At 37.5% G+C, this 27,677-nt stretch overlaps 2 protein-coding genes across 3 annotated transcripts in view; one reads left to right on the plus strand and one right to left on the minus strand.

Moving 5' to 3' along the window:
• The window catches only part of NDUFB1 (NADH:ubiquinone oxidoreductase subunit B1), a 133,122-nt gene that overhangs the window by 6,158 nt on the left and 99,287 nt on the right, over positions 1-27,677 (minus strand). The window lies entirely within an intron of this gene.
• On the plus strand, positions 128-23,645 carry CPSF2 (cleavage and polyadenylation specific factor 2). Of its 2 annotated transcripts, XM_063290245.1 has the most exons (15): positions 128-283; positions 1,452-1,622; positions 3,617-3,776; positions 3,870-3,975; positions 4,832-4,961; positions 6,871-6,986; positions 7,727-7,914; positions 8,161-8,451; positions 12,548-12,648; positions 13,498-13,698; positions 14,219-14,371; positions 16,836-17,061; positions 21,093-21,395; positions 22,004-22,138; positions 22,247-23,645. In XM_063290245.1, exons 2-15 carry the CDS (start codon positions 1,474-1,476, stop codon positions 22,337-22,339), a joined length of 2,352 nt encoding a protein of 783 aa, XP_063146315.1. In that variant the 5' UTR covers positions 128-283; positions 1,452-1,473; the 3' UTR covers positions 22,340-23,645. The 2 variants fall into 2 exon arrangements, with proteins under 2 accessions (XP_063146315.1, XP_063146316.1); XM_063290246.1 differs by lacking the exon at positions 128-283 and having other exon boundaries at positions 1,450-1,545.

Below are 27,677 nucleotides of genomic sequence, written 5' to 3' on the forward strand. Positions count from 1 at the left end.
CATGAGTATAAATGTAAGTCAGGTGGATGATATATGTTTGAATTACGATATCACAAACACTGCTTCCCCTCTTAACTGAGAAGGTAGTACAATCCACGTTTTTCTTCCCTCGCGGAGGCTCCTCCTCCTCTTCCAACGAGCTTGCCGGTTTCTTCCCCAAGATGGCGGCAGCGGCAGTAGGCAGGGATGGGGGTGGCTGAGTGGACACGTGCGGGTTTTCCTTTTCTCCTTTCAGTTTCCCAATAAATGTAGGTGCCCGCAGATAACGAGGGGTACTAAACAGGTAAGAACGAAATAAGTGCATCGGAGGGCGGAGAGAAGCCGCTTAAAGGACGCTTGGCTCACTCCGCAGGGAACACGGCGCATGACTCCCCGCTTTTCTTCCGGTGGAGAATGGAGGAGACATGGGTACAGCAGTTATGCCCCAGCTTGTAAAAGAAAGACTTCCGTGCAGCTTGGACACCGCGAATTTCGATCTGATAGGCAGGATTCGGCGAAGCCTTCTTTAGAGCCTGGGTGAGGATTTGGGCCGCAGCTCTAAAGACGAATAAGCCCCTCCGTAATAAAAGGCTGCATCTGTCAAACGACGGCCTGTCCTCAGTTAAGTGGAATAGTTTCTGCTTATGGTACAGGCAGAGTTTTCTGAAACTTTACTGAGCCACCAGGTTTGAATGAAGGAGCTTGTGTAAGCTATTGTTTGTTGTTGTTTTTCCTCCTTAAGATGTAATGGCTAGGTTGCCCTGCAGTATACTTTCCTTTTTTCACTTTTAGCTTTTGGTTGGTTATTTTCTGTATCTTTGGCTGACAGCTGTGATACCGCTGCTATGGATGAAAGCCAATTTGATTTTGTAGAATTAGAGATAGCTCCAAAATACCAGCTACATGCCTTTGATGACTTTTCTGACACAAAGTGTAATGTTAGCTGTCAGCTAATAATAAAAAGAAACGTGGATAGCCAATGTCAGAATTAAGTAGAAAACATGTTTAACAAAATTATATAAGGAGAAGCAAGTATATACTCCTAGTGATAGGCATATGTTGAAAAGATTGCTGTGAAAATTTCCAGTTCTCAGGCTGTACCAATATGGAGCAGAGGAGACACTGATAGATCTGAGGCTTGTTCACATGTTGAATCATAGTTTTTTGTTACAACCATGCTATTGTGATACCTGTCAGTAAGTGCTGGATTCCTTTTTTTTCTTGAGGTGAGTGGGGTATGCCCTCCCCTTCCGGTGTCCCTATTCACCATGCTGAGGAAAAGTGATACTCATAATTGTTATAAGAACAAAAAGCATTTGATTATCTCTAACTCACAATTTAAACCAATCATATTGAAGTCTTGATCATTAAGTATCTCTAAATTTGTATAGCTGTATGTGTTTAAAGAAAACTATAACCCCCCCAAAAAAATTTTTAAACACAATTTATTCCCTTACAGTAACTATTTTTAGTGAGAACATTTGGGAAAGAAAAATGACATCAATTATCAAGCTAACAACCCTCTCAGGGGTTCAGGAAGAATCTGCTCTCTGCTATTTACTTCAGGTAGATGAGTTTCGCTTTTTGTTGGATTGTGGCTGGGATGAGAATTTTTCTATGGACATCATTGATTCCCTGAGGAAGTAAGTAGAATCTGACTTCAGTTAAAGTGCTGAGCCCTTGCAAAATCCAATGCTTTTTTATTATTGCATATTTATATAATCATATAAGGCACTATTTTGTGCATGTTTAAATTATTAAAGCTCTGTGGTACAGAATTATCATTTATATCAAGATCATTCTTTCCTTACTATAAATGAAAATTGACTTGCTAAACATAGAATGCTTCTGCTTTATACTGACCTCTGGGTTGCTTTACTTACTTCAGTAATATATTTAAATTTTTATTTTATTTATTTTCTCTCCCGCCTTTATTATTTTTATAAATATCTCAAGGCGGTGAACATACCTAATACTCCTTCCTCCTCCTTTCCCCACAACAACCCTCTGAGGTGGGTTGGGCTGTGAGAGAGTGACTGGCCCAAGGTCATCCAGCTGGCTTTCATGCCTAAGGCAGGACTAGAACTCTCAGCCTCCTGGTTTCTAGCCCGTTGCCTTAACCTCTAGACCAAACTGGCTCTCTTCATGTCATTTTCTTCATGGAGACATTAACAAAAATTGCAGGATCAAATTGTAAAGAAGAATCTGTGCCACTTTATAGGTTGGAATTACAGGTAGTCCTCAATCTATGACCATTTGTTCAGAGCCCCTTCGAAGTTATTGACGATGCTAATTTATGATGTAACAAATGGTGGTTACAAATGGTCCTTGGACTTCTGACTGTCCCAGCACCGTGGTCATGTGACCGCAATCTAGGTGCTTGGCAACCCGTTCACACTTATGACTGGTTGCCAAGTGCCCCACGATCACCTGATTGCCATTTGCAACCTTCCTTGATGGCTTCCCCAGGAAGTCAATGGGGAAGCCAGCAGGGAAGGTCACAAGTCGCTGGGGTAAGTCTCCCCCACCTGCACACCCCCCCAGCCCTTCTGAGCTCATGCTGTGCTGGCCATTTGCACACCCTTCCCAACCCGTGCTGCACCCTTGCACAACCTCCCTGACCTGCATGGCACTTCTCGCACACCCTGAATTTCATTGTGGGAAGCCAGCATGAAGTTGCCTCTTCTAAGGACCGTGGGATTCAGTTAATGACGGCAACCAGGACTGCAGGGATTGCCATCACTAAGTGATGCGGTCGTGCTTTTATTTATTACATTTCTTCACCACCCATCTCGCCAAGCGATTCTGGCCAGTTTACAATTCAACACAGCTTTATGTGCTTTGTGACAGAAATTCTAGTCCCAAGTATTTTCATAAGTCAAGAACTACCTGTACATTTATTTTCCTGGTTATAAATGCAGGGAAGGTGTTATAATGATGGAACAGTTGTTCAATGTACTTCTTAAATACAGAAACAATGCCTTCTGATCAAAGTTCCATATGTGGAAATTCCGCACCTTGGGCTAGTCACTTTCTCTCAGCCCTAGGAAGGAGGCCATGGCAAACCACTTCTGAAAAACCTTGCCAAGAAAACTACAGGGACTAGACCAGGCAGTCTCCGAAAATGGGACATGATTGAATAGATTTTTTTTTTTAAAAAGTAGATCTACAGGGAAAGATTTTCATTATGAAATATGGTAAAACATGAAAGCAATAGCTTGATTTCTAAGTGTTTTTCTATGAATGGAAGACTTCTTCAGCTCATGGAGTGCTTTCAGTCCAGTGGAATATCCTGTCAGACAAAAGAAGTGGCAATTTTGGATTTGCTAATACTCCCTTTTGGTTGAAGATCAAGATCACTGCTCTGTTCTGGAAGGTCCTCCAGAGCATATTGGGGGAGAAGGACATTAGAGCCTACGGAGAGAATCACATCCCCTTTCTATTGATGGGGAGCGTTTTATGAGAAGAGCTTATTTCATTGGAAACTCCTGCTTAAAAAAAGATCTCTAGACTGAAGTCATATTTTAGATTAAAAGTGTCAGTTCTCAAATTATGTATGCTATACTGTCACTGAAAGACGGTGCTTTTTTTAGATAGTGAAATGGAGTGATTTTATCCCCTTGTTCTTGTTTTATAGACATGTTCACCAGGTTGATGCAGTGCTTCTTTCACATCCTGATCCTTTGCACTTAGGTGCTCTCCCATATGCAGTAGGAAAGATGGGGTTGAACTGTGCTATTTATGCAACTATTCCTGTATACAAAATGGGCCAAATGTTCATGTATGACCTCTACCAGGTAAAGTTCATGTCTCAGTTTTTTTAGTGGTATGATTTTAAGCTTTCCCTCAGTGCTGTTAATTTAAACTATCTTTTCTTTTTCTTTGGTTAGTCACGCCATAATACGGAAGACTTCACTTTGTTTACTCTGGATGATGTGGATGCAGCTTTTGATAAAATACAACAACTAAAATTTTCTCAGATTGTCAATTTGAAAGGTGAAAAAGAACACTCTTAAAGTTATGTTTTGTTCTGTTTGAGATTTCTGCTTCCTTTTTCACAAATCTAAATCTTCCTATTCTTTTAAACACCCAAACTTAGCAAATGATTATACAATTGCATGGATGTTAAGCTAACTGAAGTATGTACCATTCTAATTAAGGTAGTTTTTTTAAAAAATAACTTTATCTTTCCTCTGTCTGTGGTCCAGACCTTCTGATGTAGATTTCAAGTTTGGCTACATAGTCCAAACCACTACATAGTCCAATCCTGAAATATTTGGACATACAAAAACATTACGGAGGGGAAAAGTTACAAGGGATGGAGTCCAAACTCAGAATGTTTTGTGTATGCAATTAAAATCAACTAATAAATGGATGGGAGAGGGACCCAAATGGCCCTGTGAGGCCTTAGAATCAATGGTCAGTGGACACCATGAGGTGCAGACTGATGGGTAAGAGAAAAATGAAAATGTAGGGGAATAAGGAATGAAGAGTTGCTAGAATCCTGAGCAGAGGTACTCCAGAGGGCAACATTTTGTTGCAGAATTCCATTCTAATTTTTTTCCTACCAACATCAGGAGATACGGATTGTTCCATGGGCCTGTTCATTGTTTTCATAATACTTATGTGAAAGGTTTTCCTTTCTATTTTTCCTTAGAACTAGGGTTCCATTGTTAAGAGTTGCATTTGTTAGCAAAAAAGAAAGGAGGAAGGATAATACTTTGATACACTGTATTGGTACAAAGAATTGGAGCTATTGTTAGGAAATTAAAATCCACTTGTTATGTGTTCTTTTTTTGGCATTATCGGTTAAGTAATTAGGTTGTATATAAAATAATGTTTTTTTCTTTAGGGAAAGGGCATGGCTTGTCCATCACTCCATTACCAGCAGGCCACATGATAGGAGGTACGATATGGAAAATAGTTAAAGACGGAGAAGAAGAAATTGTTTATGCAGTTGATTTCAACCACAAGAGGGAGATGTATGTACACATTTGTTGCTACTTTCCTGCTAGAGTTCCTGAATGTTTCTGATGTCTAAAGACACTCAGTCCTGGATGGTTTTGTGAGTGAAAGTAGTCTTTTTTTAAAACCAAAGTTCTATTTCTGGTGATTCAGTGAACGTGCAAATACAGTTCTCTTGGCAGTAGTGTGGAAATAATTTGGCAGTGCTTGGGGTGGGGGGTTAACTTCCCATCCTAGTTTACAGCTCTGTACTTTTTGGAACCTGCATACTTGGACATGTTTGTCTTAGTTATGAGTGGAAAAATCAGTGAATTGAAATTAGTACTACAGAGGCACCTTGTTTCCTTAATCTTCCTTAATTCCTAATCTTAAGAATCCTCTATATGTGCCAAGGATTTGCACAGGCAGGGATTAAGATTTGAGGGCAAGGAACTCTGGAGAAATAACTGTTTTTAAAATTACTCGACTTGAAGTTTAAAATGTGTTATGAAATTCAAAATATTCCTCAATCAAAGGTATCCTCTTTTATTCTGCAGTGCCATTGTTTAGTTGTCTGTTTCAAAATAAGTTCTGACCAGAAGGGGAAAAGGTGTTTCACGTGAGGATTCTCATGTAGCACCTGTCAGCAAATTGATAAACCAGCTAAGTCTTTTCCTAGCATTGGCAGTGAACCCTCATTACTGCAATATGATTCCAGGAAAAGATGTGGTTTTTCCTTCTGAATCTGAAGTGCTGCACAGCTCTACTAAGTAATTATAAATGGTTTCCTTAACTCTTGTTTTAAAATATGCTATCTAATTGTGGGAGGGGAAATAAGTTTCTTAATGTTTAATTTCAGTTTTAAAAGAACAGTGCATTTAGAAATGTGTTGCAGTGTATTCATACTCTAATTACAGAAGTGTTGTCTCTGCTTTAATTTTAGAAGCAGATTCCATATTTTGCCTACAGAACCTTCTATAATGTCAACAGTGGAAGATGCATTGTTTTATATCCATATTTTTAGGAAGTCATTGCAGCTTTATTTTGGGAATTCACAAACGTTGTTACAAAAATGAAACCTAATTTGAAATTTAACATGGAATAAAATTATTTTCCTGAGAAATAATGAGATAATTTAATTTACTAGATTAACAGGAAACTGAGGAATAATGATTTAAGTGCATGAAGTGCATTTAGCATTAAGTGCTAAAATCATAACACAAATACAAATCTCTTAGTGGGTTGTTGGGTTTTGTTTTGTTTTTGTTTTTGCTAAATGCTGGAAAACTGTCTAATGCTAAATTCAAATTGTATGACAAATATGACATCAAGAAGATAGTTTTGAAATCTGTTTATATCATTTGTTCCTTTTTTAAGTACTTTAAAACATTTTTCTTTAGAAATGGACTTTAAAACTTTTTCAAATAAATTGGTTCTTCTGCTGGCTTTTCCTTCTTTGCTTTGATGTTTTACACTGTATCTATTCTGACAGTTCGGGAAATACCTTTGAGCTCAGATATTTGCAGCATATGGAATAGTATGAGTTTTCAGTTGCAGTGCAGGATGTGGTAAATAATACATCTACCAAGTTAATGTGACAAGAAGTGTAGCCTTTTAGTGACTTTTTTAGTAACTATATTTCCTTGCATCTATCCACCTTACCTGTTCCTTTTCCCTGTTTCCTCGCATTATTTATTTTTAGATTGTTTGTGGTAGAGAAATTTGAATTTTGTACCTATAATTTTTTATAGCGTCATGTAGAGTTGATATATAAATACATTTAAATTCATGAAGAGTGGTTGCAGTGAAATCCACTGTGTTCTAATGAAAATATTTTTATTATAAAAACTGACATTATGGAAAAATAGAGAACTGAAATCTGAGAAGGGTTTTATTTGTCACATTTGTATAATTATAACACTGAGATTGATACAACTTCTTTTTCAGTCATTTAAATGGATGTTCTTTGGAAATGTTAAGTAGACCTTCCTTGCTCATCACTGATTCGTTTAATGCTACTTATGTACAGCCAAGACGGAAACAAAGAGATGAGCAACTGCTAAGTATGTATTAAGTGATAGCAAATGAAGTAACAATAATTTAGTATGGGGCTCGCGATGGAATGATCTTTGTTCTTGACAGGATTTCATTCTCTCTTTTATGTGATGCTGATGAATGTACAGTCTTGCTCTTTGGATAAGATTGGGAATTTGAGGTCACTCCCAGTGCAGTAGTTTTTTAGAAAATCAAGACCTTGAAATAATTTCCATTTTAATGTGAAGGGGGCTGTGTGTGCATACTTTTAAAACATTATTGATTTTATTTCATAAATTAATTTAATGGAAATAGTATACTACTTATAGATACTCAGGGAGAATATATTTCTGTTTTTTGGGTGTTATTTGAAAAAATGCCTCTCCCCACATGAACATTAATTCAACTATGTAAAGTCATTCTTTTCCAGGCATTAAACAAAATTGGAAGTATGCTAAGGACTTTTCTTTGGCAACCCTAGTGTTATGTATGGAATCATAAAGCTTTTGGAAATCTATAAAACAAATAAATTTTCTTAAAACTGTGTTTCCAGGGAAACAAAAGGAGTTAGTTTTATAGTAATTTACCTTGAAGTAAGCCCCAGTTACCATTTAGTTGATATATGTGTTGCATGGTTAGGGATTTTTAGTAGATATTGTCCTCTGTATGATTTTTTTTCCAGCAATCCTATTTTAAAAGGTTATTTAGTTGTATCAATTATGCTATAGCACAAATGTTGTAACTTTACTCATTGTGTTTTTATCTCCAGCAAATATTTTGGAAACATTGAGAGGTGATGGAAATGTCCTAATAGCTGTGGACACTGCAGGTAGAGTTTTGGAACTTGCCCAACTGCTTGATCAGATATGGAGGACAAAAGATGCTGGTTTAGGAGTCTATTCCTTGGCACTTTTAAACAATGTCAGCTACAATGTTGTGGAGTTCTCAAAATCTCAGGTTTGTTTTATTGGTTATTTATAAAGTATTTGAAGCTCACTGTTGCAGAGCAGGTATTTTAGCTTTATAGATCAAGTAACATAAAATCTAAGTAATAAGATATTGGGGCTACACGGACCATTCAGAGCATGCTTTGCAAAGCATCCCAGGTGTCCTTCCAAAACACTACCTAAAATGTTGGTGGAAAGTTGTTGTGATTTAGAATTAAAAGGGGCAACTGATCTGTACCTTTCTATCCATATACAGGTGGAATGGATGAGTGACAAGCTAATGAGATGCTTTGAAGATAAGAGAAACAATCCTTTCCAATTTCGTCATCTGTCTCTTTGTCATGGGCTTGCAGATTTGGCTCGTGTTCCTAGTCCCAAAGTTGTTCTTGCTAGTCAGCCAGATCTGGACTGTGGATTTTCAAGGGATCTCTTTATACAATGGTGTCAGGATCCCAAGAACTCTATCATTTTGACATATAGAACAACTCCTGGAACACTAGCACGATTTCTAGTAGATAATCCCTCTGAAAAAGTTATAGATATAGAGGTAAGAAAATACAGTACTTTTTGGTAAAAATATTGCACCTTTAAGCTATTTTAAGAATAGCAACATGTTGGTCTTGTGCAATGGTTTGCCTCTACTCAAAGCAGAGTCAACAATAAAAGAACTCGAAGCAAATATTTGTAGCTTAGGGTTGAACTGTGGAGTCCTTGGTGCTCTCTGAGCCTTGTTGTTTTCTTGCAGACATTTCATTGCCAGACTAGGCAACATCTTCAGTGCAAAGAGGGAGTGGGCCTTGCTCTCAGTTTATATACCGTGGCTTGCCCTGCTTGTGTTGGTAGGGGTGTTGTTCTTTCCTTGGGAGTTCTTTGATTGGGCTGTTGTTTGCTGCTTGGTCGATTGCCTGGGTTAATTGATTAGGGTGTATTGTGCTGTTTGATGGTTCATCTGGTGTTAATCCTAGTGTTGATTTTTGCATATCTCGGTATTGATTGCTGGCAAGGGAATGTACTGGTCTTTTGGCTTTTCTATTGTCTCTTTTGAATGGTATGTAAATGTTGTTTACCTCTCTGTGTCTGTTGATGGCTGCTTTGTCTGAGTGCCAGGCTTCCAGGAATTCTCTGGCGTTTTTGGATTTGGCTTGGTTTAGGATGCTCACCGTTTCCCAGTTGAAACTATGGTTGAGCTGTCCATGTGTTGTGAGATTAAGGAGTTCTCATTGTGTCTTCTGACTGCTAGTTGGTGTTTGTGGATGCGCTCTGCTAGTCTTCTGCCTGTCTGTCCAACATAGTGGCTGCTACAGTCTTTGCACTGTATGTTGTAAATAACTCCTGTTTTTTCTTCTTGGGCTCTTGGGTCTTTTGGGTTGCTTAATATGTTTTGAAGAGTTTTAGTTGGTTTATGTGCTATGGTGATGCCATGTGGTTGTAACAGTCTGTTGGTGGTTTCTGAGATGTTTCTTGATGTATGGCAGTGTTATCCTTTTCATAGTTTCCATTGGTTGGGTTGTAGTGGGTTGGGTGGTGAGGCACTTTTTGATAAAGTTGAGTGGGTATCCATTTTGTTGGAAGATGCTGTGCAGATGTTCTTTTTCTTTTTTCTGGTGTTCTGGGTTGCTGCAGTGTGTAAGTGCTCGTCTGAATAATGTTCTTACACAGCTTCTCTTGTGGGAGGTTGGATTGTTACTGTGGTGATGGAGCACTTGGTTGGTGTGGGTAGCTTTCCTGTAGACTTGTGTTTCTAACTTACCATCATTTCCTCTACTGATGAGGATGTCAGAAGACCAGTACACTCCCTTGCCAGCAATCAACACCCAGATATGCAAAAATCAACACTAGGTTTAACACCAGATGAACCATCAAACAGCACAATGCACCCTAATCAAGGAACTATTAGCTCAGGCAATCAACCCAGCAGCAAACAACAGCCCAATCAAGGAACTCCCAAGGAGAGAACAACACCCCCACCAACAAAAGTAGGGCAAGCCACTGTATATAAACTGAGAGCAAGGCCCACTCCCTCTTCGCACTGAAGATGTTGCCTAGTCTGGCAATGAAATGTCTGCAAGAAAACAACAAGGCTCAGAGAGCACCAAGGACTCCACAATAAAAAAACTGCTAGTTAGGCACAATTTTGAATTTTATCAGTGAAAAATTAATTGCAAAAAATATGCACAATTGGGACAGTACATCTGCAGTACATATTTTTCTGCAGGGTTTTTTGGCTAATTACAGCCAGGGCCAGAAATATTGGAACAAGGATAACTGTTTTGGCATTTGGCCTCTGTACACCACCACGTTGAAGTTGAAAGAAAACACACCCAGATGGGAGCGAAGTCAGGACTTTCAGCTGTAATTCAAGGGGTTTGACAAAAGTGGGGCACTAACCATTCAGGAAGTACAGCCAGTGGCATGCACACACACCCATCGTTGGTGGCTCATAAGTAATGGAACAAACCAACATCATTACAAACATAAGGATCGCCTTTAATACCTGGATGAAAATCCTTTGCAGTCAATGACTGCCTGAAGTCTGGACCCCATGGACATGACCAAATGCTGAGTTTCCTCCCTCAAGATGCTTTGCCAGGCCTTTACTGCAGCTGCCTTCAGCTGCTGCTTGTTTGTGGGTCTTTCTGCCTTCAGTCTTGTCTTCAGTAAGTGAAAAACATGCTCTATTGGGTTGAGATCAGGTGACTGACTTGGCCATTGAAGAACATCCACTTCTTTGCTTTGAGAAACTCTTGAGTACCTGTTGCTGTATGTTTTGGGTGATTATCCACCCACAATATGAAGCAGCGTCCTATCAGTTTGGCAGCATTTGGTTGAATCTGAGCAGAAAGTATAGCCCTATACACTTCAGAATTCATCCTGCTGCTTTTATCAGCAGTCAGGTCATCAGTAAATACCAGTGATCCAGTTGCATTGGCAGCCATACATGCCCATGCCATAACACTGCCTCCACCATGTTTGACAGATGATGTGGTATGCTTTGGATCATGAGCTGTTCCTTTCTTTCTCCATACTTTTCTCTTCCTATCATTCTGGTGCAAGTTAATCTTGATTTCATCAGTCCAAAGAATCTTGTTCCAGAACTGGGCAGGCTTTTTTAGGTGTTTGCTGGCAAAGTCTAATCTGGCCTTTCTGTTCTTGAGCGTTACCAGTGGTTTGCACCTTGTTGTGAAGCCTCTGTATTTACATTCATAAAACCATCTCTTGACTGCACACGTTGACAATGACATGCCTACCTCCTCAAGAGTGTTCTTGACCTGGCTAGATGTTGTGAAAGGGTTCCTCTTCACCATGAGCAGAATTCTGTGGTCATCCACTTTGTCTTCCGTGGTCTTCCAGGCCTTTTGCTGTTGCTGAACTTGCCAGTTAATTCCTTCTTTTTCAGAATGTTCCAGACTGTTGTATTGGCCACTCCCAGTGTTTTTGCTATCTCTTTGATGGGTTTATTTTGTTTTCTCAGCCTAATGATGGCCTCCTTCACTTGCACGGACACTTCTTTGGACCTCATGTTTAGAGTTCCAGTGAACAGCTACCAAATGCAAATGTAACACTCAGAACCACCTCCAGGCCTTTTATCTGCTTGATTGGTCATGGGGTACCCAGGAAACAGGCGACACATGGCCATGCAGCTGCTTGTCAGCCATTCATTCCATTACTTATGAGCCACCAATGATGGGGGTGTGTGCATGCTACTGGCTGTACTTCCTGAATGGTTAGTGCCCCACTTTTGTCAAACCCCTTGAATTACAGCTGAAAGTCCTGACTTCACTCCCATCTGGATGTGTTTCCTTTCAACTTCAGTGTGGTGGTGTACAGAGGCCAAATGCCAAAACAGCTATCCTTGTTCCAATATTTCTGGTCCTGACTGTATATAAATGATGCTCACACTTTATTTTGAAGAAAACGAAAATGATAGAATTACTGATCAGTTGGCTATGAAGAGCCATAAACACTCCATAACAATTGTGACTATATATAGTTCAGACTTAACAACGGTGCTGAAAAAGCTGGCTTGCATCCTGTCCTCACGCTTTTGACTGTTGCAGCATTCCCCCATGGTCGTATGATTGCAATTTGGGTGCTTGCCAATTGGTTCGCATTTACAACTGTTGCAGCGTCCTGTGCTTATGTGATCACCATTTTTTAGCTTCCCAGCTGGCTTCCAGCAAGCAAAATCAATTGAGGACCATGTGATTCACTTAACAACCATGCTGGTTTGCATAACGGCTGCTGCAAAAAGGGTTGTAAAATCAGGTTGGATTTGCTTAATGACTGCATCACTTAGTGACTGAAATTCCGGCCCCAATTGTGATTGTTAAGCAAGAACTGCCTGTATTTGCTTGATATTTAAAATATAGGAAAAAATTCACACATACATATGAAAGTATCTGAATTTCTTGAAGAATTTTCCATTAATGTTAAGCTATCTATTTTGCACAAAGTAAAATAATACCAAAATAATTTCAGAAGTCTTTTTTTATTGCAGTTTTAACTTTTATCCAATATGTGCTATTGAATACTACCGTTGTGTATTACCATTGTTATTTAAGAGTTCATTGTAAAATCTGGTCATTTAAGCTTTTCTTTAGGTATGCGAATATATGAGTTACTAATGTATGGTTTTCTTTTAGCTCAGGAAACGTGTAAAACTTGAAGGAAAGGAACTTGAGGAATACCTGGAAAAAGAAAAAATTAAAAAAGAGGCAGCAAAAAAGTTAGAGCAGTCAAAAGAGTGAGTATCTATGCATATAGACTATATTAATGCACATTCTTAATGGATGCTTCAAAACATCCATTTTAGAATACTTGTTTTACTATTACTTAAGGTTTTCTTTTCTTTTTGTGCCTTTGAGTCAGTGTTAACTCCTGGTGATTGCCTGAACTAGTCCCTGCAGTTTTCTTGGAAGATTTTCAGAAGTCGTTTGCCATTGCCTTCTTCCTAGGGCTGAGAGAGTGATTGGCCCAAGGTCACACAGGTCAGGCAGGACTAGAACTCCCAGTATTCCAGTTTTATTACACTAGTAAAACAACTTGAGTTACAATTTAAATAGCCCAGTTCTAAACATATTTGAAATGGCTTTATTGACTGCCTCAGCAGGTAGCAGCACCTAGATAGCCTTGGCTAGTCTAGACAACTAAGCCAGATTGGCCCTGGTTAGAACTCAGACAGGGAAACCGCTTGAGAATTCCGTATTTGTAAACTCGATTGGGAAGCTGAAAAAACCATTCTGCGTGAAGGCAATTTCTATAATGTTGCCAAGGAAACTGGACAGATACTTCCATGTAAGTCATCAGGAACTGATTTCAGCTCAAAGGAGGCTTTACTTTTTTTTTACTTTAATGAAATTTACCTTTAGATATGATTTATGATTGACTGATGTGCAACTTATAAGCAGAAATATAGCAATTTGTGGTTTGTTAGGTTCATTAACTTCAAAATTAATAACTATGTAGAATATACTTTGCAAGTTTATTCATTTTGTCTTTATAGCAAAGAACTGAGTGGCCGGTGAATTGACTGGGATACAAATATTTTGTTGATTTGCTTCATATGTATAATTATTGTGGGCTCCCACTTTAGAGCAGATATAGATTCCAGTGATGAGAGTGATGCTGAAGAAGACATTGATCAACCATCTGTTCATAAGACCAAACATGATCTCATGATGAAAGGTGAAGGGAACCGAAAAGGAAGCTTCTTCAAACAAGCCAAAAAATCATATCCTATGTTTCCTGCTCCAGAAGAGAGAATTAAATGGGATGAATATGGAGAGATTATCAAGTAAGTGGGAGATGAGGGGAAAGCTTACTATTCTGATATTATTAAATTTTAGTATGCATTTTAACTGACTGACTTCATGACAAATGCACATTTTTCCAAATAAATTTGTATCTCAAATACTTCTCTTAAGACATATGCTATATTTAAATGGATGTATCCAACCTTGATAATGGTTAAAGAATGAAAACCATTGGTGGAACATATTGCTTGGCTCTTTTACAATCCTTTATAGCACCAGAGGACAGAGAAGCTGTCTAAAGCAGATTTGAAGGATAGGGAGCAAGGGGCTACTGAGGGGAAGTAATGGGGAGGGAATGCCATTTTGCAGGTAGAATTCTGGATACGTCAGGATGCCCAGATTTGGATCAATACTTTTTTCTGTAACCTGTGCTGTTAATATTACTAGCTCTAGCAAATAAAAAGGAAGACTATTTATACATAATACTTTCATTTGCAAAAGTACTACAAGTTGCCTTGACAATCCGCCTGAATGCAAAATTAGTAATGTTCCTGTATTTAGGCCTGAGGATTTCCTCGTTCCAGAACTTCAGGCAACAGAAGAAGAAAAGAACAAATTAGAATCTGGTCTTACAAATGGAGAAGAACCTATGGATCAGGATTTATCAGATGTTCCTACAAAATGCATTTCAGCAATGGAATCTATGGAAATAAAGTGAGTGAATTAAGATTTGTTGAAGGTTGTATTAGCATAAAGTGTGATCTGTGTTAATCTATCGCAGTCTCTTTCCTTCATCCCGTTTGAGGCTGCCTGATACCTCTTAGAGCTGTATTGAAATGATCCTTAGTTTTTAATATTGTGAAAATGTTCACTTCTACATTCACTGTTATTTTTCTATAACCTATATAATATCTCATCATTACCTGAGTCTTTTGATCCTTTATTTTTATATTATAAATTTAATACCATCAATTTATAATGATATATTTAATTTTACTTTGCAACTTCTAATAATTCCTTCCTAACTTAGAACGTGAACTTTTCATGACCTAGTAGCATACTACCATGATTTTTATGAAGTTACCTTATGACTCAATATATATTTCTTGGACTGTTGAAATTAAATTTAGATTCCATCAGCATATAAGTGAAGTTAAAGTGTTTTCCCCAGTACTTGTTTAGTTTAATTTGAATCTCATCTGCCGTTTGATTACTCAAGGCCAATCCAACAGGACTTTGCAGAAGTAAAAACATGGAAGTGAAGAAGAAACTTGCTCAGCAAGTTCAAAATAGTTTTTTCTTCTGTCATATACTGAATACTGTGATTGGCTTTGTGATATTATATAGAATAAAATTTTAGGTGACAAAGAATGTATGGAATACAAAGCAGGACACAAAACATTAGAAGTAAGCTTTTGGGGGGGCGTTCTGGAAACTAAAGACATCTACATTGATCAAATAAACTGCAATGTGTATTCATTACATAATACATAATAATTAGGGGAGAAATTCATTTATTTCGTTTGATTTATAAGGCTGTTTAATTGCAAGTGAATTAATGCTGTGTAAATTTAAATATCAGAGGAGCAAGCCCAGTGGGTAAAAGCAACTACCAGAAATTAGAGTTGTAAAAGATGGTCTGCACTGCTGGAGCTCAAAAACAGTTTATTCTGTTCTGTTCTATTTATATTTCAAATTTAGTCACCACCCATCTCACTCAGGAAGCGACTCTGAGTTTCCAGACATTTGCAACTCCTTCCCCAAAAGCAGGCTCTGAGCTTTCAGCTAAGAAAAAGATACAGTAGAACAGGACATTAGATTTTTAAAGGGTAGGTGGGAGTGGGCCAATCCTATAAAGAGAAGAAGAGTTTATACAGCAGTATGTTAAAAATACCCCTTCCCCAAAATACAAATGAATAAACTTGCCAGTGTTGTAGAAAGTATGCTGGTTTACAGTAAGAAGAACATACAAAAGCAATATTTTTGTGTCTATAATAACCTGTTTAACCAAGGAGAAGATAGAGATGGTGCTTTATAAAAGCATATTGCAAATCTATAAAGAAGCATGAAGTTGCAGTAATGGGATACTTGAAATCTGTTGGCATCAGTTGGGAGACAAACTTTGCTGAGCATAGTCCTTCTACAGAATTACTGATTTGTTTGGCTGACAATTTTCTCCTGCAGTGGGTATGAAAATGCACAAGAGAATAATCTGTCCTTGACTTGATATTAACCTGTATTAACATGAGGACATTGCAGACACATGACCGCATAGTGAGTGCAAGTATCAGAGAATTCTAGGACTAGAGATTAGATTCAGAAGAAACAAAAATTCTAGAAAGTGGCAGTGATGAGCCACTTCTATGCTGTTGCCAAGGAAACTTCGTGGATGCATCTGTGCAGTTACCAGGAGTCAAGTTTGATTTGAAGGAAGTGTCCCTTTTCTATGTCATGTCTACCTTGAACCTCCATTACTAGTTTGAAAAGATCCTTTTGAAGCTCTTCTGTCTGGGATTTACCATATCAATTAGACGAGTATACAAAATACTTGCTGATCTTCATGACTAAATGATGAAAATATTGAATACAGGAGAAATCTTGGTTCACTTTCTTTCATTGTAAACCCCCCCCCTCTATTCTCTGTTTCCAGGCTGTTTTTAAGGTAGTGTTGATCTATAAAAATAGTTGACCTTTTATTTCCTGATGACTAATTTTCACAGGCCTAACCAAAGTTTTTTTTTTAATATGTAGATTGCTTCCATCACTGCATCTTGATTGTAACCCTCAGATTTCTAATCAGTTAATGACACAAGTTTTCACTTTGCAAGAAACATTGTTAACAATGCAGAACGTGGCACATCTGAAAAGTTTGGAGCTGCTGTCTTTTGTTATTAGATGTAAAAGTTCAGCATTTTGCAAACGTTCTTAAATAATGCTATCTGACTTGATAGTTAATCAACCTTGAAGGCTGCATTATTGTTAAAACATTCTCAAATGATTGCCTTACACACATCACAATGATGTTACAGCTACATAATGTAAGATTTCAGTTTAGTATGCTTGAATAATTGCTCTGTCATGACAAGTTTAAATTTATATTCAGCTCAATCAGTAAAGGATTAGATAGTTTTTGTTTTTCTCGTTTATCTCCATTTTTTCTCCTTTATCAAATTTTTAGAGCTCGAGTTACATACATAGATTATGAAGGCCGCTCTGATGGAGACTCCATTAAAAAAATAATTAATCAGATGAAGCCACGGCAATTGATTATTGTCCATGGACCACCTGAGGCCAGTCAAGATCTCGCTGAATCCTGTAGAGCTTTTGGCGGGAAAGACATTAAAGTTTACATGCCCAAACTGCATGAAACTGTGGATGCGACCAGTGAGACTCACATATATCAAGTAAGAGTTGCACATTTGTATGTCAAACATGCACTTAGCATATGGAGACACCTGGCAACAGCTTCCAGAGCAATTATATAAGCCTGGAACACGATGTGGCTGCTTTAATGATTAAAAAAAGTGATTCATACATGCTCCTGCATGTTCCAAACCACCTACTTCAAAGGATTTGCATGGCTCTACTGATGCTTTCTAATCTGTCATACACAAGAGAATGCAGAGGAGATGGTTAAGCCCAGTCTGATCATGAAATTGTACTGCCAAGCTGCCTCATGATGCATTTGTACAGCATTTTAAAGTTCTGTTATAAAGTTTGAGAGGGTGTCTGGCCTCATTCCCTGAAGCACTGCAGTCATATGTCAGTCTGCCCTACTTTGATTTGCATTTGAAGCCTGGTGATCTGGCCATCCATGAAAGGAACTTGTGTAACAAACCACAGGAAGATTTTTTTTGGCAGTGGCACCATATCTATAGACCTCATTGGCTACTATCTGAATGTAAAGCTCTACCAACCTGACAAAATCATTTTTAAGGAAGCACCTGAAAACAAATGAATCCTTGAAAGACTCATTTGTTTTCAGGTGCTTCCTTAAAAATGATTTTGTCAGGTTGGTAGAGCTTTACATTCAGATAGTAAAGGTATGATTTTTCTTGCAATTATTTATGTCATTGTACTGTATTACTATGTTAGCTACACTAATATTACAGAAAAATGCTTTATTCATTAGCAATTCTTATTTATATAATGTACTTCAATAGTCTAATGTAATTTATAGAATATATTTTCTTGGGTACATTTTTATTATGAAAGAAAAGTTTATAATTACTTTAAATTGGTTTGTGAATGGTAAACATGTTTGCATCCATAGCAAGTTTAGTTATGGAATTAGCCAGTATTTCCTTTAGAATTGCTTTTGATAAATGTGCTCTTGTCCTAAAGCAGGTCCTTTCCTGTCTGAAAATCCAACCTGATAATTCCCTATAAGGTCTTCCTCTTGTTCAGATGCTGGGTTCACCCTTGCACTGAATCACTGCATGATTCCTTTGGTTTTAGCTTAGAGTCTTGTAGGAATCCATTGTGATTGATAAAGAGTGATTTCTCACTTTCTGAATTATAGAAACCCAGGCAATTGTGGTTCATTCAATAAACCATAATTTGCCAAATCATTGCTTAGTGCAGTATGTACTAAGCTTGGTTTGCCACTGGCACATAAATGGCTGCTTGATTCCAGTAACTGAATGGTTATTTACTAAAGCATTGCAGCCCTTACAATAAGTGCCAAAATAAAAACAATGTTTTGATACATTATCTTTCACGCTGTCTTCTTTGGTTATTGATTTACTGCAAGCAGTGTAAATTCTTTCTCTCTGGTTTATTTATTTCAATAATATATATTTTTTAAATTGTGGCCAGAGTGGATGCAACAGCTCTGACTGATTATATGAACTCTGATCAAGCCCTAACTCTGGTACACAAAGTTATTTCACCATGCACTGATGTCGATTCTATACTTGTAGCCTATGAAAACCTAAGTGAAGGACTAAGAACATTTTTAACTGAAAAGGCCCACACCAGAAGGTCTCTGATGAAAGGCCCTCATTGGTTTGATTCTGAGTATTATTCCCTGAGAAAAAGATTAAGGCTAGCTATGCGTTTAGCACAGAATCATCCATCAAATAATAACCATGCTGCCATGTTAGTGCTTAGACAAAAGTATAAGAAAACTATCAAGTGTATGAAATCTCACCATTTGTCCTCTTTCTGGTTAAATTTAGAGCTAGCAGCCAAAAACCCAAACCCAGTCTTCTTTTGGCATTTGGTTGCAGGAATATCGCGGGAACATAGGTTCTCCCTGGACATCCCTATACCTCCCTCCATGTGGGAGGAATACTACAGCCAATTATTCACAGCCTCAAGTGGATTAGAGGACTCACAAAACGATCCACAGAAGGCCTGTAGCTCCTCTCCACCTTGGCCTCTGGTGACTGAACAGGAGACTAGAGGACTCATTCAGACTCTGAAGTCCAATAAGGCTCCTGGGGAAGATCTTCTACCCCTGAATTATTTAAATGGCACATTAACTGGTGGGCTCCCCTACTTGCAGGTTTATTTACTCATATAAATAATTCCTGCCAAATTCCAGCTGGTTGGGAGCTCTATAGCGTTCCCTATTTACAAAAAGAGTGATCAGGGTGATCCTTCAAATTACAAACCAATCAGTTTAATTGATATTGTAGCCAAATTGTGTGCCAAACATCTTCTACACAAGATTGAGGACTGGGTAATTGAAAAGGGATTGCTACCCGAAGAGCAATCTGGATTCAGGTCTGGTCACTCCACTATTGATAACTGCTTTATTTTATGTCACCTAATAGAAAAATATACAGCTAAAAGGAGACAACTGTTTACAACTTTTATACGTCTCAGTGCAGCATTTGATTCAATAAATAAGGACCTTCTTTGGAAGAAACTAACAGACCTGAACATGGAGCCTAGACTCCTCTCCTTCATCAAGGCATTATATTCAAACTCATGCCTAAGGGTACACACTGGAGCACATGGTTCCCTAACAGGGATAATTAATACCAATAAAGGGGTCAGACCAGGATGTATACCAGCTCCCATTTTGTTTAATCTGTACATCAATGGCATCCTAAAGTTCCTTCATTCAACTGATACACACATGCCTAAAGTTAAAAATAAAAATGTAAATATTCTGCTTTATGCAGACGACATGGTGTTGATATCATACAGGTAGGAATGAGAAAACTGTGCAGGTTTAGTATGTACTGTGCACTTAACTACCTAAACATCAATAAATCTAAGACCAAGGTAGTTGTTTTCAAGAAGAGGGAGACTAGGTACAACTGGAGCCAGGATAGGGAACATATAGATCAGGTTAAGTCCTACTTCAACCTAGGGCTTGTTTTTACAGAAACAGGTTCCTGGCTCCCACATTTCAAGAGGAGTTTTTTAAGGGCTACAGCCTGTGCCAATGCCACAAGGCAGCTTACCAACCACAGCTATCCAGGTTCTTTAATTCCAATCATATAGGTATACAACAGCAAAATAGTCCCAATTATTACATATGGTGCAGAACTGTGGGGATATATAAATGCCCCCTTATTAGAACTGATACAGTCCACTTTCTTGAAATGCATCTTGGGGGTGGACAAGTCTACGCCAACTCCAGCAGTAAGGGCAGAATTGGGTATACCCCCTATACAAAGCCATTTGGTAATTAAAGTATTCAACTATTGGCTGAAGATCCTATCTATGGACTCAGATTACCAAGCTTTGTTTTGAAGAGCAGCTGCATAATAGCCTCCTTATGCTTGGGCTGCCTGACTTCCAAATACCATCTCACAATATGGATTCTCCATCCAATTCCCAGTCCAGTCAGATCTGAAGGCCAAGAAAAGTTTCAAATGAAGGGTCATGGATGTGGCTGCCCAAGATATTTCATCCCTTAAACATGTCAAGTCCTTGAAGTGGCTGGCTCAACACAAATCAGCCTCCCAGCTAGAAAAGTATTTAACAATTTATATGCCCCAACATCTTAGAAGAGCTTTTTCTAGAGCTCGTTTTGAACAACTAGATTCTATGGTAAGATACAGGAGGTTTCATGGAGTTCCATTTGAAGAAAGACTGTATCTGTGGTGCACCAGCTGTTAAAGACACTGCACATACTCTATTTGATTGCAAACTATATTCTGCAGAAAGGATTGCTCAGATTCTTATTTAAAAACCAAAAAATACTGGGGGGGGGGCATCCAGGAGAAACTGCCTTACTTTTTGCAGGGAACAAACCTGCGTATCACTAGTAAGACTGCACTCTTTATATCAAAGGTCATTTCAAAGAGGACAGATTATTTAGATCAGATTAGGGTTAACTGTAGGGGTGATGATTTATTATGAATTTGTTCTATTTTCTTTGTATTTACCTGTATACTTGTATTGGTTTTATACTTTTGATATGGTTAAATGACTAATTCAATAAAATTTCTATTCTTTTAAAATTGTGTTTTAGGTTAGGTTAAAAGACTCTCTCGTCAGTTCCCTTCAGTTTTGTAAAGCTAAAGATGCAGAACTGGCATGGATAGATGGCGTTCTGGACATGCGAGTATCAAAAGTAGATACAGGGGTAATTTTGGAAGAAGGGGAACTGAGAGATGACGGTGAGGACACTGAAATGCAAGTAGATGCACCTTCTTCAGATTCCAGTGCTGTGGCACAGCAAAAGGCCATTAAGAGTCTCTTTGGTGATGATGACAAAGAAATCTGCGAGGAGAGTGAAATTATTCCTACTTTGGAGCCTTTACCACCCAATGAGGTAAGATTTTTTTCTTTTTCCCGGTGAAAATTGCTTTGGGACATGGCCTCATATATAAAGAAATTATTGAAATACATTTCATTATAGGAACCCAGATTTTTAGTTGTGTTTTGGAGAATTGTAGAAGATTTGTTACTGTTAAAATCAAAACAGATCTTTCAGTAATTAAAGGAATGAAGAGTTACTGTCTTCCATGTACATACTACTAAATACAAAAAAAAAATTATTCTTTTGTGTCAAGAATGTCTTTCTTCTTTTTAAATGAAAGCTAAGCTTTTTTTTAGATCACCAAGATTCAAATGTGCCAGATATGTCATGAATCAAATGAAATGGCTTTACCAATTAGATTTAGCATACCACTTCTAAAAGCATATTTGTCAAAATTTTTGAAATTGTTATGGCTGTATAGCCCTCACCAGAACTGAGGCTTTTAATAAACTCTGCCATGATGTATACAACCTATAAACTATTTTTTCTAGAAACATATGACCTTGTACAAATTTGTATGAATTTTGTGACACCAAAACAGAATAATATTACCAGCGGGATGCTTCAGATATTTGAAATATATTGAAAATGTATTTTGGCTTGTATCTTCTTCACAAAAGGTTCCCGGACATCAGTCGGTCTTCATGAATGAACCAAGATTGTCTGATTTCAAGCAGGTTCTGTTGCGAGAAGGAGTGCAAGCTGAATTTGTGGGAGGAGTCCTAGTGTGTAACAACTTGGTGGCTGTTCGCAGGGTAAGTATATAACGAGTGTGTGTGTGTGTGTGTGTACATTTAATGTATCAGTTGTAACAAATCTTTCAAAAGCTAGTAAATAACTAGATATAACTTTTTTTGTTGCAGACTGAAACTGGACGTATTGGATTGGAAGGCTGTCTCTGTGAAGATTTCTATAAAATTAGAGACCTTTTATATGAGCAGTATGCCATTGTTTAAGGAGAACTGTAAATATGATATATATGGACTTGTTCTATTTTTATGGGATTCTTTTACCATATGCATATGGATAATTAGTAGCCATTACTAAATCTTTCTAGCAGATGAACCAGTGTTGATATAGTCCAGGAAAGGGTTACTTTATATAAATAATCCTGTACATTTTGCTGGTTATATTTTTCAAAGTAATACAACTTTTCATGTTGTAGTATTTCAACTTGCAGATAATTTTACAAGAACTTGGAGGTTTGATCTTGACAAATTTGCACTTAGTTTCTGTTGAAAGCAATGGGATTTCAGCATAAGTAACTTTTTCCATTATTTTCAGTGGGAACTAAAGGTAATTAAGGTAGTATGGATGTAACCTATTAAGGTTATGTTTAAAAATATAAAACAACTATATGTTAAAAATGTTCTTGATTTGCAATTAAAACCATTTATGTCGGTCCTTTGATTTTTGTAGCAAATTGTATATTGTTGTTTTGATAAAAGCAAAGTGAATATTCATTGAGAATCAAGCTATTTCTTCAAAGTAGTTCCCCTCTCATCATCCTGAAAATTGACATAGATTTTAATCTGGTCTTTATTAACATTCTGATGCATATAATGGGTGTATATAGTATATTATGGAAGCTTATAAAAGTATATTGATGTTTTCAGGGTACCTTTCTTTAGTGTTTTGGATTATTATCTTTGCCATTATCATTACTAAACTGGGCTGTTACATACAGGCATGATAGTTCTATACTGGTTGTAAGCTCTACTCCATAACAGATTTTTCTTAAATGTCTACTTTATGTAGAAAAATATAAAGGAAGCAGAAAAAGGTATCAGAGTTCCTAAGGGAGCAAAATTCCTACAGCTAGATAGTGGCTGGTCTCTAAAGTGGTCTTATTACCACATTACAAAGCTAGTACAATGACTTTAAAAGACAGCTATTACTGTTTCCAAAATATATGCTTGCTATAATGATATATTTCCGAAGATACCTACATTAACAGAAAGCTGCTTCTATTCCCAGAAGGGCAGCTTCCAGTATAATAGAAGAACACTGCATGGGGGAAAAAAGAAATCACAAATCCAGCAAGGTTGTTCCATTTGTCTGAGAATCTGCAAGAAATCTTTTGCTAATGTTAGAATGAGAGTTCAATGAACAAATAATGCATTTTTGTCCTCTCCTTGTAGTTCTTGAAATCCATGTCATAGAATTCTACATTTCCTAATATTCACTATGAAAAAAGTATTCATTTCATTTTAGTCACTTTTGACATAAGATTGCCAGATTAAAGAATGCTGAGTGTTTAAACATTTTATGGAAAAGTCTTTTTATAGTACCACTACCAAGCATTGTATAACATTATGCTTGTCAAATTTCTTGTTTCTGATCAGGTTGGATTTCACAATACTCAAAGGGTATAGTGGCTTATTTAGCTATATTAACAGTATAGATATCAGTAAAAATTATATTTTAATAACACATGCTCGGTTCTTAAATTTCTTTTTTTGTAACATTTACCCCAGCTGTCAAATCTGGCATAGTATCTTCATCAGGATCTAACTGAAAATAATTCCAGTTCAGTTACACTACAGTATTGGAAACCTTTGCAATCTTTCTCACCATTTCCATCTCATCCATTAAAACATTTTGTTCTTTAAATTTAGAATTAAATCCTAAATAAAACTAAATCCTGAATTAACATATGCTAAACGTTATAGGAACATAGTTTCTGATACGTGAGTTGAAGCATACGTTCACAGGCACATACACAGACTGATAAAATACTGTATGTTCTCCAAAGGTACTACATGTATTTTTATTTTCGGTTATAATTTTTAAAAAAATATATATATGGTAAGTTGTTAAATATAGATAGTCCTGCCATGTATCATTTCTCAAACAAGTTTCACATTTAGTACTGAATTTCAATTAGTTTTGACAGTTTACTTCAAGGATTTTCTGACAATTGAAAAGTGAAGCTAACTCTAGACAGCAGAACATGTAATAATGTTACAGTCCTACCATCAATTGTATGCACAAAAGTCCTATTTTCTCCACAAATGAACTGGTACAATATTGTTGCTTAGAATAAACTGTGAATCCAAATATCACAGTTCTTCAGACCACCTCTCATAGTATTGGTACAGGTGTGCTTCTTCAAGAGAACAGTGGCAGATAGAATTCTGTGCTTCTTGCCAGAGTGAAATCGCTTGCTTCCTGCTTTAATCTCTGTGAGTACTAAGCAGGTTTCCTGATCCCAGTTTTAATCAGCTACTTATTCAGGTTAAGAAATAGTATTAGCCTGAACTACTTTTACATAGTGTCAGTGTACTTCACAGCTGCAGTTGCAGGAGGAAGAGGAATTGTTTTTCAACTGAAGGGAAGGAATATGTGGTCTTGCAATCTTCTCCCAATAAACAGATTTTTCATGCAGCACTGACGTTGATTTTGTGGGTAGCATAATGCATGTAATAGTAATAATGCATGTGGGCAATTCTTTGTGCCCCAAGATCGGCACATGTAACACCTTTGCTGCGTGAGCTGCACTGGGTACCAGTTTGCTTCTGGGTCCAGTTCAAGGTGTTGGTTATCACCTTTAAAGCCCTACATGGCATGGGGCCAGGGTACCTGAGGGACTGCCTCTTCCCCATTACATCAACCTGTCCCACCTGATCATGCAGAGAGGGCATGCTGTGGGCCCCTTTGGTAAGAAAATTCCGTCTGGCAGGGTCCAGGAGGCAGGCCTTCCCTGCAGTACCTCCCGCCGTCTGGAACGTTCTACCCCCGGAGGTGAGATTAGCCCCATCTCTCCTGGCCTTCTGGAGGAATTTGAAGACGCGGCTCTGCCACCTGGCTTGAGGTGGGGAGGGGGGTACTCATTCCTGGGGATGGCTGGCACCGTAGAGTGCTCCCCTCATATTTACAATCTTTTATAGCCATCTGGATTTTTATTTTCTATTTTTCTATTTATTATATTTTATGCATTTATGATTACTGTTTTTAATGTTTAACTGATTAACTTATTGTAAACTGCTCAGAGTCCCTCTTGGTGGGGAGATGGGTGGTAGTAAACATTTGATAAAACACGAACACCTGAAATTCTCCGTATATCCCTTATTCAAAGGTTACATAACCTGAGGCTCCAGGACCATATGTGCCTCTAAAAGTTTGGGCATGATCCCCAAGGACCTCCAATTTTTTTCACAAATTATAATTTTTAAAACAATAGAAGGGGAAAATGGGAGATGACAATCATTAGCAAAATTTTAATTTTAGTTAAATATGAATATAAACCAATTTGTTTTTAATTTCAACCACCACTTTTTGGACTGCAATGGTCAAATGTGGCCTCAGCCTAGAAAAAGTTGCAGGTCCCTACTTTACATACTCCAGTTGTTGCTCATAGATTTATAAAGAGCCAAAGCATTATTCAGATTTCTCCTAAACTCTACCGGTACATTTTACTTCATATATACTTGTACAGTGCCTATATTGCATAAGGCATCTTGCTTTGTGCCTGTGGTTGATTATCCTGGTGTTTCCTCACAATACTGCAAAATTGTGTGACAATAGACAACTATGGGAAGCAATGAACATCTTATTCCAGCCTAGATTTATACTGTAATATTCAGATTTAAAGTTTATCAGAACTATAATTTCAACAGAAAATAAATTGTATTGAACACTGGAGGCACAGGATACCATCTGTTTTTGTAGCAAAACTTTCAGACACTCCTATTTCAGTTTGAAAAAAAAAACATGGGCAGAGATGTTCCACCAGCTTAAGTAAGTGTCATGTAGAAAGGAGTTCCACATTGATCTGACCATTTTTCTAGTTCATGTCATTCTTTGATATCTTACGGAGCAGGTTTTTTATATGCAGTTGACAAAGCCAACTAGTTTTCCTTGGGACAATATACTGAAGATCAAACTACTGTAACAATTCAGTATTTCTTTAAAATGGCTAGAAATCCAGATAGCTAAGTTTAACTGCAGCTTTTTGTGAACTATGGAGATTTTAAATAGCACAGAGCTCTTATACCTGCAAGAGGATGGAAAGTTGAATTCCTGATCAGCAAATTGAAGATCATCTTAATTTAAGCTTAATTCTTGAAAATTGCCAGAATATTTTATAATCTTTTAAGACGGCTTCTCACAAGAGTTGTGTACAAAGACAAATCTACCCATGCAGTTATCTTCCTATCGTATTTAGTGCTGCCTGCCATTGAGAAGACAAGCGTAGGATTAGGTTCAGAATGCCCTGTACTGGCAGTTCAAATGAGTTATAATACACTGAAACACCTAAGTCCTCTTGACCATATAATGTTCCCAAGACAGGCCATATGTTATAATAGTGTCCACTTTTTAAGAATCACAGTACAAGCTTTTACATTCAGGCTTATTGAATACTTCAAGAGATAAATTTTCTTAAAGCATTCCTATCTGTTTCTTAATCCTCTTATTTCCCAGCTGCCTGGTTTCTAAAAGAAGAACATCTAAATAGTTCTATTTCTATCATGAAGCAATGCCATGTTAAAGGCTTCTTTGTGTTAGTGCCTTTACAATTTATTTTCATGTCAGAAATATATGTAATTAATGAACTTATTGTTCACTATCATTTTTTAAATTATTGCATCCAGTGCCTATGAAGGGTAATGTTCATTATTTGACATGCAATTTAAAGTGAGGGTTTTCTTTCATTCTATCAAGTTATTTTATTTTTGTCTACAAAATCTGTTGCCTGGACACACCGTTAATCCATGTAGGGAGATGAAAATAGCTTATGAGCCCATGGCATTTTAAAAGGTTAAAAACTGTTGTAACATAAGCTATACAGTACTCCATGGTATAAGGTGAAATAATGTAAATACTGCAGGTGAATTTGTAAGCATGTAGGTATCCATTTCTTTATGTAAGCACTGGATCCAAGAAGCCAAATAATGCAAAAGGCGGGTGTAGATGCATTTTATTTCAATGGAAACATGCACATTTAATGCATAGGGCAATCTGTGGGTGCCATCTCCTACCAACTAGCAGTCACTGATTCCAGTGGTATCACCTCTGTTGGGAAAGTGTCCCTTATGTCTTGCAAAATATGTTCCTTATTTACCAGTTGTACAATAAGGATTTGGGGGTAAAGGCATAAAGGAAGTTGGGTATATTCAAAGAAGAGTTCATGAGTGGACTCTGGAAAGAACAATTATTTCTGATGTGATATTTTGTGGAGAATGACCATTCTGTACTGCACAGACAAGAGATAGATATTACTTCTGACTTAGATTAGTAAAGCAACATGTGAAGGATCCATTGTAGAATAGACCGTTGAAGAATTTATACAGG

Source organism: Candoia aspera, chromosome 1 (genome assembly GCF_035149785.1).
Source record: "Candoia aspera isolate rCanAsp1 chromosome 1, rCanAsp1.hap2, whole genome shotgun sequence".
NCBI lineage: Eukaryota > Metazoa > Chordata > Lepidosauria > Squamata > Boidae > Candoia > Candoia aspera.